We start from the raw sequence: 13,391 nt of genomic DNA on the forward strand, positions 1-13,391 counted from the left end.
GTTACATTTTATTTTTGGCCAACTGCTATGTCATATTGCCCAGCAGCTTGGTTTGCATGAGATCACACATGGAAAAAAAAAGCACTTAAGTGTACTAGAGCTCCTATTTTTACAGCATGGAGGCTTTCCTCCACCTCACTGGTAGCTGCACGCTGTGGTTGACTCAGCAGCCTTTCCCACAGGAGTCTTTGCCACCGTTCCTCCAGTGGCAAGAGGGCTCAGGATCAACTCTGACCTTCACCTCCAACAGCAGCAAGCAGCTACGGCCGGTCAGCTGCTCCATGCTTTGGAAACCCTAAGGCTGAGAGATTTGGGCTTTCCCAGGCAAGGTATTTAAACAGAAACATTGCTTCAAGGCAACTGCAAACAGCAGCTGCAGCTGTGACCACTCTTTCCCTCTCCAGTTTTAAGAGAGGAATGAACTTCTACATCATTCCCACCTCTGAATATGACTTAAACATTGGGCCTCTCCAATGCCTGAAGTCAACTATATCTGAAAACGGATTTTCCTAGCACCTGTTCTGACCTTCTTCCTCACACCAGTTGCTTCCTGAACTCTGTAACTCCTCTACACAAGGAACTCTCTAAGAGCAAACCTGAACATTGAAACACATGCACAGGAGTAGTCAGGTCTAAAAAAACACAAAGAGGAGGTCGAAAGTTTACATTCCCACTGCCTTGACCTTTGGGAAGGCACCTGGACATCAGAGAGCTGTAAAGCCAAAATGGCCCACACAGCATCATGTAGGCCACTCTCCTGAACTCCAGGCAGGATCACCTACTACCCATGTTGTTCCTGAGAGATGTTTGCCTGACCTGATCTCCTATATCTCCAGCTTCAGGAACTCTCTCATCTTTCCAGGAAATTGAATGGGCTTCATGTGACCTTTCTCCTCCTTCTTTTATCTAACTTAAATGTCACAACAATGCCCCCTTCTCACTACAGCAATATCTTCAGTCTCTCCTTAACAAGCCCTGGTTTATAGATTTTGACTTCTCTCATTGCTTTTTATTGACCCAGCTCAGATCAAGACCTCACTGATGCTGAGTACGGTGGAAGGATAATCCTGATACATCTCACAGACTGCGCCTCTACTCATAAACCTCAGAATACGATTTTGGCTTCTTCACAAAACTCACACTGTTAACCCATGTTCACCTTGTGATCTACTATAATCCTTGGATTCATGCTGCTGAGCTACAAAGGACACAGTAATTCCCTAGTCATTCAAATTTCAATGATTTTTCATGTCTAAATGCAACTTTTCTTTCCACCAAATCAAATTCCCTCCCCCCCCCCCACCTCAGACTGAACCTCCACAATTATCAGATTACTTAAAATACAGACTTGCCTTCCAATGGGTGTCCCCCATTTCAGTATCCTTCACAAACATAGTAAGAAAACTGCCTGATCAAAGAACAATTCCACCAAACAAGAACGAGCCACTTTATCCCAGTCACTCTCCCTTTGGAAAGATTTTTATTCCTCTGTAAAATGAAGAAAAATGGACCATCAGGCTTTCCAGTCCAGTTAAGTCTCTCCAAAAAGTCCCATACAGGACTGGTTTTCAACCAGCTCTGCTATTCAGATGACTTTTGCATTGTTCAACTGGATGAAGGTTCACCCCACAAGTATTTTAGGACATAGTGGATGTGTAGGCAACATATCTGAATACCTTTTCTTTAAGCCTCTTTTCAATCAACATTTGTTGCCCAAGGCTCAGCAGGCTGCACAGAACTGTGTATTATTACTAATTTCCATTTCGGCATGAAGGTTTTAAAAAAATATTCAGTCACCTATTTCCAAAGACAAAATTAGGGGGGAAGAAGGGGGGAAAAATTTACTCACATATAAAAACCTCCCAACAATTTAACTGTGTGTCTTTAACCACTCCTTTATATTTTTCAGAACAGAACTCTCGCATGTCCCCCCCCGCCCCTTAACAAAATCACCTCAAATTTGGCCAAGCAGTAAGTACTTGAAAATTGCTCAACAGAGATTCAGCTCTTAGCAACAAAATTCTCTGGAGTTCTTTTTGCATGCAGGGAACATACTTTCCCCTCCTTCCCCCCCAAATACCAGATACCATGAATCACCTGAGGAGAATCTGCCCTTTCTAGAGCTGCGTGGCTAAGAGATACCCTTGCTACTCCTGCAAAAAAAAGGCATATGATGTCTGATCTTGAAGTGGACACTGGGAAATCTCCCAGACTAGCCTCTGGCCAAAGAAAAATAGGAAGGAAGGTTAAAAGGAAAAAAAATGTCATCTCAGCCCCTGGTCAAAGAGAAAGAATATCTCATTAGACAGGGAAAGGTGAAGGAGCTTTTGCAGTCGCGAGGGACACAGAGACGTGCAAGGACTAAATGGAGAGACCTTGGATAAAAAGTCTGCAGAGAAAAAGGGATTACAAAGATTTTCATCTGCATAACAAGAACGAGGCCTTATAGCTATGTCCAAAAGATAAATAGTCTAGGAAGCAGTCAAACACCATGCTGAAGAGCACTACACATAAGTAGCTGCAAGCCCACAGTCAAAGCAAAATTTAAGAGTGAACAAGAAAGTGAGAAATATACTGAACAAGTCACACAAAATAAATTATTGAATTTCTAGTTATTAAGTGACAACATTGATCGTGTGCAGTGAGGCAGGCAGTGGCCTGCCAAGAGGAAGCAGCAAATGTGTATGTGGTCACATTCATGGAAGGGTGTCTAAAAGCTTCAGCTTTTGAGAACAACAGAGGCAAGATGGAACCTGAGGAAAACAGAAAGAGAGTGTGAAGAACAAGAAAATCTAGAAAAATAAAGGCTGGAAGAAATGTTTGAGCCAGCATCACTGAAGAGAGAGGAAGAAGTATCTGCTCTTAACATAGGCTGAAGAAAGCAGAGTCAGTCCAAAGGTTTAATGCCCAAGGAACCCCAGATGTCAAGGACATCAAAGGACCTCTGGCACCTCCTTTAAAATTCAGCCCACAGAAGATAAATTTCATCACCAAAACAGGCAGCTTCTTCATGCTCTCTGTCTAAACCTGCCCCTGGGTTTTTACACAGCTACTGCCACCTCATTGTCACTAAAGAGCCCAACAGTCTCATCTGGATGGGTCCTTTTACTGATTTCTACAGGAAGGTATGCTGCAGGCATATTTTTTATTAACTTTTTGTTATTAAAGGGAAGCAAGTAAATGGGAGAAACTGAGGTGAGGAGCTGAAACAACTTTCCTGATACAAGAGAGGATATTAAACAGGAAAATGCAAATTAGAGAGTCCCAGCTCAAAACAGGAGGTCTTTGCTCTGCATCAAGGCCCTGAAATACAGCTCAAGTCTCAAGAAATAGATGGGAGTGTTTCCATGGCCTTCAGAAGGCTTTGGAGAAGGACAGAGAAGCAAAGGTCAACGGAGCAATCACAAGTGGCTGCAATAAACAGAATGGAGTACACAGTTTACTGGAGGAAATATGGCCTGTGTAATTCAGAAGGCAGGATTTAGCTCCAGTGTCCTCAGAGAGCAGATTTGTCAGATATAAATATCAAATATAGCTACTATTCTTAATGCCAGCATCTCAACCATGTGCTCAGGGCATTTTTAGGAGAAACAGCTTGCATTTAGCTTCAGTGCTCTCCCCCTCTAAGAATAATATTTTGTTAACTGAAACCTCTGTGTAAACCTTTCAACAGAATTTCTCTAGGTGTTAATTCTTTTTAATTGAACACTAATTAAATTAGAATTCAGTCAAATTAGTAACCAGGTCAAGTGGTTTCTCTTAGTTACTATACTTAGTGAAATGTTCACATTAAAATAATTTCTCCGTTCTGGATACACATTACAACATGGAACTTTGCTACAGGAAAAACACCAAAGCTATAAAAAGCTAAATTTAAAGAAGCATCTGTTGAACTATTTTTTTTACTTTCCCACCCTCCCTGGCCTTCTTTCCCTGAGCAGACAGAAGTTTTACCAGGGAGACAGTGAGAACAAACAGAAATCTCACCTTCAAAATGACCAAGTTAAAGGTCTCGTATTTTAATTACATGTCTTGGAACAACATTTTTGGCCCAACTTCAAAGCTTGCAATTACCCAGGTGTTTAAAGGATTGTTACGCATCAACAGCCATTTACCAAAACATTAATTACTATAAGTCTCTAAAACTTTCCTCAGCTCAACCTTTTTGTTTACTTTTCTTCAAAGACAAGTTGACATAATAGTCTAGACTGCCTAGCAGCAGTTACTCAAAAGGGAATTTTGCACAGAAGTGTGTGGAATCTACATTTTAATTAATACACTTTCCAAATACTCCATACCTCAGGATCAGTGTCTTTAGTTTGTGATGACATCAACTTTCTCTAAAAATTGCATTATGTTCTATATATAGCAAACTAGCAAAATTATTCGCTCTTATCTACTTTCAATGGGCAAATCACTCTTACCCACAACTGACTTGATCTTGCAGAGTTGGATAGAGCTCCACACAGATAAAACTTTGAAACTACAGCCTCTTCAGACCTGTAGATCCCTCATCTTGCAGTAGATGTAAGCATTGCTTCAAATTTAAAAGTGTTTATTACTTATAGAATGGATTTTATGTGGAGCTCCCATGGCACAAGGTACTGCCAAGAGATGCAATACAAAACCTTAACAACTCAGCGTGTCCAAATGACCAGCACTCCAAAGACCTAACAGCAGCACAGGAAATTTAATCTCTCAGTGCTCCCCTGTACAGAGAGCCTCAGGCAGGGGAATGCCAGCACCTGGAGCCAGCTGCCATGGAAAGCAAAGGCAGTCTATACTGTTCCATGAGAAGTCAGGCTCAGTTTAGCTGCCCTGAAGAAGCAAAGCCACCTGTGGGCCAGAAGGCCAGGAGAGAGGTACACAGCCTGTAAGAGTTTCTTAGAAACAAGGAAGGAAATATGAAGAAATGCCAACCTACAAATGAAGCTGGTTCCATGGTGGAAGAGAAGACCAGCAGCTGGGCACTGATTTGCAAGGACTGAGAGCCAGCAGAGGAAAAAAGCACAGAATGGAGATGTTGGGACATTCTGGAGGAGGTCTGCAATTCAGCATAAGTAAGGGAAAGCCATCCTGGATGCATCCAGATATGGAAAAGCACAAGAAGGAATGGATAAGCTCAGCCTCGCATCTCCACTGCTCCGTTTAAAGAGTAATCCTGTGCTGAAAAGGCTGTTCTGTAACACTGTGTCCATTGCCTCCAGTACCAAAGTCTCCTGGGGCAGAGGGTTAAGTCTTCCAGACTCACCAGAGTGAAACCCAAGTTTCAGAGCTGCTTCTGGCAAAGGAAAATCAGAGCCTAGAACTAGAAGACACCAAGACTATGGGAAGTTCAACCTACAGGTCCATGATAATGCCCAGTAAAATCAACACAAATGTCTGGGTGCAAAGGTGTGCCAACCCATTCAGCTTAAATTCTTGAGCTTTACAGATATGAGGAATTAATATTTTACCAACTGGAACAGTTAAAGCGAAGAAAAAAATCATCCCAAGTCATAGGAATAAGAAATTTTGTTTTTTACTTTTTACTACAATTCTATAAGGAAAAGGGGCATTCCAGCTATAGTGACAGCTATAGTACTACACCTCAGAGTTTAAATGCAGTTTGAGGCATGAAGATGGGGGAGAGGACAAAGGGGTAGTATTTATCTTTGTCCATTAAGTAAAGAAATAAGGCACTGATATGGCATTCTTTAGTTTAGATAGAAAATGCCAGCTGGTTACGGAACCAGTATGTTTCACGCAGAATAACTCTGACTTTCAAACTGCTCTAAACCAACCAGCCTAAAACACAACAAATCACATACCCACAGTGGGAGCTGAACTGAGATGCGGACAGATGCCTCTCTATAGCATCATGGAAACAGCTCCATCATATACAAATATATGCACACTATATACAAATCTGACCCCAACTTGAAACAGATTGATGCTAGCTTTGTCATTTGTATTACACAACCCGTTCCAAAACCCAGTTGAGGAGGGTTATTTATTTTCTAAGCTATAAACACTGCAGTTGAATCAATTTGCCCTTTAGATTAGAAGCTCGGATCACATTTGTATAAATATCCTGTTGCAAAGAGGAAGACTTTATTACCACTATAACTGGCAGCTAAAACCAACAAGCGCTTTAACCCTTAAGGAATTGTGCTCCGTAGAACAGGAACACGGTCCCCAGGCAGTTGCTCTGCAGAGCACATTTGTGTCCACACATGTCTTTTCATGTAGGAGGAATCTTCCTTGACCATCATGTTCCCATATTTCATTCTGGGTGCAAACGAAACTGTTTAATAAACTGACCATTAATGTACCGTATCTTCCTTTGATCACTAACACAGGCCAGTGTGTTTTTCATAGATCAGTTGTTTGGACAGTGTGGGAGTGTTTTGAGGTCTGCATTAGCAGGATATTTACACTTGAAAACATACTGATGATCCAAACCAAGGACTAACATCTTTGATCAACCATAAACTGCCTTCCCTAGTCCTGACCTGACACCTCTCTGGGTGAGGGCATGGAAGTTTTGAGAAAGAAACTGTTTAAATAATGATCGGTTTTCAGGGACAAACTCATTTCTTCCCTTCCTTTGTAAAGGTCTTGTTTACATGGCATTCCACTCCCAAGAGGTACCAGAAATCACAGAGGGCTTTTTCTTCCACAAAATCAGTCCTGCACTTTAGACTCAAGTCCAGGTGCCAGGTTTAGCTGTGTGTTAGTACCACACAAGGGAGGAGAGTTGAGGCTGTGTAGCTCCTGCCTGCTGAAATTAAACAGTCCGCCAGATACAGCCAAGGTGGGACAAGCACCTGGAAGCTGACAAAGCTGACACCACTTGCCTTCCTAAACTAATGCTTTGGCAAAGGTCCCTGTTTCCTGCATGTTCCAAAGGAGGGGGGAAAAAAAAAAAAGAAGAAAAAGGTCCCACCCTAGTGTTCAAACAGCCCAGTCTCTTAAAACTCTGGGGTGTCAGAAGCTGAAGGGCAGCAACACCCGCCAGATGTGTCGCCCATTCCCTCTCCCAGCATCAGCCCCTACAGCCTGCAGCCTGTTCCAAAACCCAGCCATCCCCCTCAAAGCAAACCAGATGTCACCTCAGCCCTGCCTGGTGAAGCCTCTTCTCCACACAATCCAAAATGCACACCGTTGATGGCTGGCCACAAGCTTGACCCATCCATCCCGAGGATTTCATTAATCTCCTCGCAGTATCCCACTGACAGCTCCAGCAGTTTGTGTTATGACAAAACGTGGCCATTAACCACGGTTTGGTTAAAAAACAAAAGCTTCGTTTCTAGGCAGTATTTTTCTTACTTTATGAAAGGGTGGAAGGAATGGGGAGATGAAAATATTACTGACACAAGTGAGTCAGTATTAAAAATGTTTTCTTTTTTGAGAGAGAATGTACATAGACTACACTGTCAGCAATGTGAGTTTCTCTACCTGGAACCCCCAGAAGTATATTTTTCATATTTCTGATGGGACAAAGTCACATTTCTGCCCAGAGGTTTTATGCTATTTCAATCAGCATTGATCTCTGATCATTCATGCTCTCTTTCCATACATGTCTGCCTAGAAGACAGCCTCAAATGGCCCCCTATAGTCCCTAATATTAGCCTTGTCTACAGTGGCAAAAATCAGTTTGGTAATTCAGTAACTGGCAGAAGTTTTAGCCTCAGGCTTGGTTCCATTTTTAGCCATCAGGGAGCAGCCAGCAATGCCTCACGAATCCGTGCAGCAGCGCACATCTGGGCTGGAGTCACACGCTCTCGCTGTTACTGTCCAGATGAGCTTTTTTTTCCCTTTGCTCAAGTAATACTGAATTAAGCCACTTCATTACACTTAATTGGAGCCAAGGGATACTTCCAGGCTCTGAGCTTTGGTGAAGATTTGAGATCTCTTATCTCCTGCCCTGCCAAACTTGTTTCTTTGACAGAAGCAGGCAGGATCCTTTTTCTTTATTTTCCTCCCCCAGAGGTGCATGCTGCCTTTCCCTTGTAGATTCCTGGTTTTAATCCATACATGCCAGCTACCCTCTTAAGAATCATTTGTACCCAAAAGTATTTTAGGAGCTACCAATAATTGCCCCAGACAACTGTTAACCTCATAAACACCACAATTAACATTGTGTCTTTGTCTTTGAACTTTCTCGGCAGACTGAAAATCTTGACTGAACAGGCACCTTCTGCAGCCCTTAGAGATGAATTGTCCTGACCAGAAGGAATGTATGTCAGCACAAAAAGATGAAAAAAAGATGTGACACCGACTCCTCTCTCTCACCTGCTAGTTCACCAGCTAGACTTCAAAATTTTTACAGTCTCCTCCTCATGCAATAAAATGTCATAAAATGTCAGGAAATATCAGGCTTTCATTCAAAACCATTAATCTAAAGGAAGTGTGACCCAACATTTTTAATAGTTTTTGACTTTTTAAGTCAAAGGCAGCTGTTATTTTCTGGCTCATAAGATGTTTTCTAAAATTCAATAGAAGCCTTACAAATATTTAGCAAGTTCATTCAAAACCAAGTGCTTTCTTTTTCTTATAATCTAACTTTTCTTATAATCCAGATCAGTGTTCTGATCTGGAAAAGAGAACACGGTATTCCAAATTAATCCACTGAGACAAGAGGGGAGAAAAAAAAAAATTGGACTTTTGCCCCCCAGTAAAAGCAAGTAAGTGAATGGATGATCAAAACCCATAATGTCTCAAATAATATAGTTTCTTCAGGCATACCAAAATAATCTGAGGCATTTTCCTCCTCCATGCAGAGATTTTAGCAAACAGCTAAATACCATTTTTTAGTATTTGTTTTCAGGAATATTTAGAGGTCATATTCCACCCAGGTCACCAGTGAGGGTGAATGTTTGTAGCCAATGGAGTCAGACCTCAACTGAATGTAACACTGAATATGCAATCTGCAGTTTCTACTATCTTAACTCTTTCAGCATCTGCATATTTTTAATATAAAGGGGACAATTAATAAATATATATGCACTTTTTTTAACATATAATATATATAAAATAGAAAGCCTACAGCCTAAAATAGAAAGCCGTACAGAAAATAAAAGCCTATCCATGTATTAATAAAGAAGCACACATTTTCAAATATGATTTTATATTCTTCACATACATGAAAGAGTCCTTTAAGCTGAAAGGAAAAAAGAATGGAAAAGGGCATGTCCTTTCTACAGCTGCAGGAATCTGTGAGCCACATCTTGTCCACCTCTGTGAGGATGATGTGACAAGTCCCACAGACTCATCTGAAGTACAAAATGCTTCAGCCAAACGTCTCCCTCCTTCCCACCAGTAAAAGTAAATAAATAAAGCAGGAAAAGAAACAAAAAGGGAGCCTTGAGGGACTGGATGAGTCAGGGGTTAGTAATGAACTACAGACACTCATCCCTGGGTCAGCGGTTCACGCCCAGCCCCTGTCAGGAGGGACAGGGAATTGCTGGCAGCAGCCTGGGCCTGGAGGAAGCCGCGTTAGGATTCCCAGTCCCAGCGGCAGGATCCCCTCCGCATGGCCGCCAGCAACGGCAGAAGGGAATGGAAAGACCCAAAATACTCGGCAGCTCTTTGGCAGAAACCACCCTGGGGATTCCCACCAGGTGCTCCTGCCTCTGCTCTGTCCATAGGGAGACGTCTAGCACACAGGGATGGCCAGGACATGCAGATGCCAAAGGACATGTACCAGCTTCACAGTGCAATCCCATTTTGGCGTGCTTCTGGTATGGTGTGTGAAACAGAGATACAAGGTACATTGAGATACAGAGATACCAGCATCATTGCTGCACACAGCCACTTTCATAACAGAAAGTTTCTAAATTTGTTAGGGACAGGGTATACTAGGGGCCATATTCTGTACTTTATCCAATTCTTTATTCTCTTTTCCACATTGCCTTGCTTGCTCAGTTTACTCTGAAAAATGTTATATCCACATAAAAGTTGACAGTTCTACTCTGTGCCCTGCTTTGGTGACTGTCACAGAGCAGCATATCAATTTCTGCTATAGACACTTGGCAGAGGTTTCCTTCCTGCTCCAGAGGTGGGACCTCTACTTCTGCAATCTGAAGCAGACCGACACTTGCCATTTTTTCTGCAGTGTGTCTCCAAATGAACAATATATCTAACATCTATGAAATCTGCAGGACTGTCTGGACTTTGATCAGTTCTTCAACTGGACACTGATATAACTAACATCCTAACCAGCAAGCACAACACCCCAGGAGGCACTCCAGTAATCTCCAAGTTGAAGCACAAAGGGAGCACTGATCTCCCAAAACCCACACCTCCTTCCCCATCACCTACGTACCCAAGTATTTCTCTCTTCTCCTCAGAAGCCACACTCCCCACAGAACAACCACGAGCTATTTGATGTTGCCCTAAGAACAGCCAATAACCAAAGGCTAATCCCTCCAAATGGTACCAGTGGAAAGGCTGGAGAAAGAAGGAGCAGAAAGGAAAATGTCCATGAAGCCTTCCAAGAGAAAACAAATTGAACTTTTTTCAAACACTGCTGGTTTTGATATTTTTTTTTTTTTAATGCCTGCAGCAGAGGAACAGTTACAGTCCTGACAAGTTTCGGTAGAAGTAATGAAACACTTTTGTACCACAGCATTACTCTGACACTTAACTGACCATGTATTTCCATCTTTTAGCCTTACATGATTCCTCCATCTGAAACATTACTCTTTTAAAATTAATCACTCCATTTACACTTGTTTGGATTTTTGTGTCACAGTTTCTACCCTGCCTCTCTCACTTTTCCTCTTCTTATTGCCACTGAAAGACCAGAAATTATTTTGTACCTGTGGTCAGCACGTTGAATTTTCTTCTGCTTTATTTACTTCAATATAAGTCCAGCTGAGAGCAGATCAAGTCTGAGTTAATTACCAGTGTTTTTCAAATAGGCTGCTAGTATTAAGTTGAAAGGGGATATGTGAATTTTAGTACACAACAGCAATGCCAGCAGTGCTTTAAAAATCTACTACTTCTCAGCAGATTCTTTCTTTATTTAAAGACAAAGCTTGCAGCTAAGTCATGCCCTCATTCACACCCTACCATGCCCATTTCCCATAAGGAAAGGACCATGCAATAACATAACCCTGTTAACATGAACAAACCTACATTTATTTTTAGCCTTATCAATACTATTGCACAACCTCAGCCTTCTCCAGGACAGCAGTATGCGGCACAGAGCAAGCCCCTCTTGCATACCTGTTCTGATGTTCCTGCAGCACCTGGTAGATGCTGATAAGGAAGGTTTGGTTTTTAAAGCTTCCCAAAACGCAGTCCTTGTAGATCCGAAACTCAGCAGCTGTGACAGCCTCGCCCTCAGGAATCTGAGACAAATTAAATTTGAATTCCTTGTGGTGCCGCTGGTGAGGCGTGAACTCCTTGTCATACTCAACTGCAGATGGGAAAAGGAAAGAGAAGAAAAAAAAAAGGAACCATGACTAAAATTTAACAACAAAAGGGTTCTACATGCTGCCACCTGTTCCTTCAAAAAAACCAAGAATCTTGTTTTTTTCCTCCAAAGATAGCCCTGGCGAGTGTCAGGAAAACTTGTGCAATTAAAGCTTTTCAAATACAGTACTAAGTGAAGATGAATGTTCCTTCTCTCTAGCCAATTTCTTTAAAAAACAGGAAATCCAAAAGGAAAGTCAACTTTGACAGGTGAAATATGACCATGCATTTTGCTCCTGTGCAAAACTCTGAACCTTGTGATCACTCTCAGCATTTTCCACCTGTGGCTCTCCAGGTTCTTTACAGCATTTCCCTAAGTCTCATAGCTCTTTTCCAAGCAGAGAGACATGTAGCTCCATTTTGCTTTAGCACACACAGGCACAGGCAGAACCAAGTGACAGCACCAGGTCAACCGATTCCCTAAGTGCCCTAACACGTCCTGTTTTTCTGGCACCCAGGTTTGTACACTAGCCATTGGACCATCTTTTGAGTGAATACAATTAACATGACATTTATTTGAGGGTTAAAGCCAACCAGAGCTCCCCCTCCTTTGCAGAAACTTATTTTAGAAGGAGAGAGCTGAAGAGTGACCACTTTTAGTTTCTGGTCTTAGACCTCCTTGGGTACACCCTCAGGCACAGGATTTAAGACAGACACAAAGCAGAATTCCTCCTTCCATAGGATTTGCATTTTCTCTGTTTGAGGCTCCCTTCACAAACTCTGCTTCCAGTCCCACTCTTGTATTACTTGATTACATCTCAGTTTAGTCTGACTTTGATTAATTGTTTGTTATTTTTTCTAATTTTCTACTAGAAATTGCTTAAAACATTAACATATTATACAAACATACAAAATTACATCTTTACAGGCCTGAGGGGACAAAAAGTAAAAACAAAAAGCCATTCCCACCAGTGGAACTGAAGGAGTGGATGTCAGTGATGAATAAGTCACCATTACATTATCATTAGGGACATGATTACGTGCACAGGCAGCAAAGGAAGAACAGATCACTTTTAATGTTTGTCTTTGTGGCCACTTTTTGTTGTTCCCCCCTGCCTCCATTGAATCCATCAGACTGCAAAGGCGTCCACGAGCCTACTCTCACAACATCCCCATGAGGTAAGCAGCAATGCCTGTTCTCCAGCTGGGATACTGAGTCACCGGGAGAGTGACTTGTCCAAGGACAGGCGGCGGAGGCTTGCGGCAGAGCCAGGAATGACAGCCAGCGTGCCTGAGGTTCGGCACTTTACCCACAGGTTACCTCCCTGAAGAACAGACATCTCCCAGCTGCTGGAAACAGCCCATGGAGACTTTCCCCTCCACCTTGCCCAATTGCCTGTTCCTCCTCATTCTCCAGTCACAGTTTCATCCGCCCTCTCCCTTTTCTTTGGCAGCTCTTCCATGTGAGCTGCCTCATCTGGCTGGGTCCATGTCCTGGCTCCTTGTGAGACAGTTAGTCACATCCTTCTCTTTGAAGCTCACCTGGAAATCTTTTCTCCTCTGCATAACTGCTGCCAAGCATTCTGTGGGACACCACACTGGGAAATGCCATGTTAAAGGCAGCCACAAGGCAAACAGGCAAATTCTCAAACTGCTGTCAGAGTCAGACACTGCCGCCAATTTTGTTAGTCTTGCACTGCATCTGTCTGAGCAGCTCATATGTCAAACAACAGACAAATGAGGGTGATTGGGATCTATGGCTTCCACAAATGGGGTTGTGATACCCAGCACCTCCATCAGAGACTGCACCAAGGCCAATGAAGGTAACACACTCAATTCCAGTGCCACCAGGAATTACCTCTCTGGCTGTTGGTTATGGGTGATCTGGGCTTCCCTTTGGAGCACCTGCCCCTGTATTTAATGGGGATTGATTCCAGTAATACTGGACTGGTTGGTGTCACTTGGATGTACGTCCTCTGAGACAGGAC

General features: G+C 42.5%; 1 protein-coding gene across 1 annotated transcript in view; it reads right to left on the reverse strand.

Annotated features, from left to right (window-relative positions):
- Positions 1-13,391, reverse strand: part of BMP6 (bone morphogenetic protein 6) — an 88,792-nt gene that overhangs the window by 13,704 nt on the left and 61,697 nt on the right. The window contains exon 2 of the mRNA XM_064705307.1: positions 11,215-11,407. Coding sequence (XP_064561377.1) covers positions 11,215-11,407 — 193 coding nt within the window. The remainder of the gene's footprint in view (positions 1-11,214; positions 11,408-13,391) is intronic.

Source organism: Zonotrichia leucophrys, chromosome 2 (genome assembly GCF_028769735.1).
Source record: "Zonotrichia leucophrys gambelii isolate GWCS_2022_RI chromosome 2, RI_Zleu_2.0, whole genome shotgun sequence".
Taxonomy (NCBI): domain Eukaryota; kingdom Metazoa; phylum Chordata; class Aves; order Passeriformes; family Passerellidae; genus Zonotrichia; species Zonotrichia leucophrys.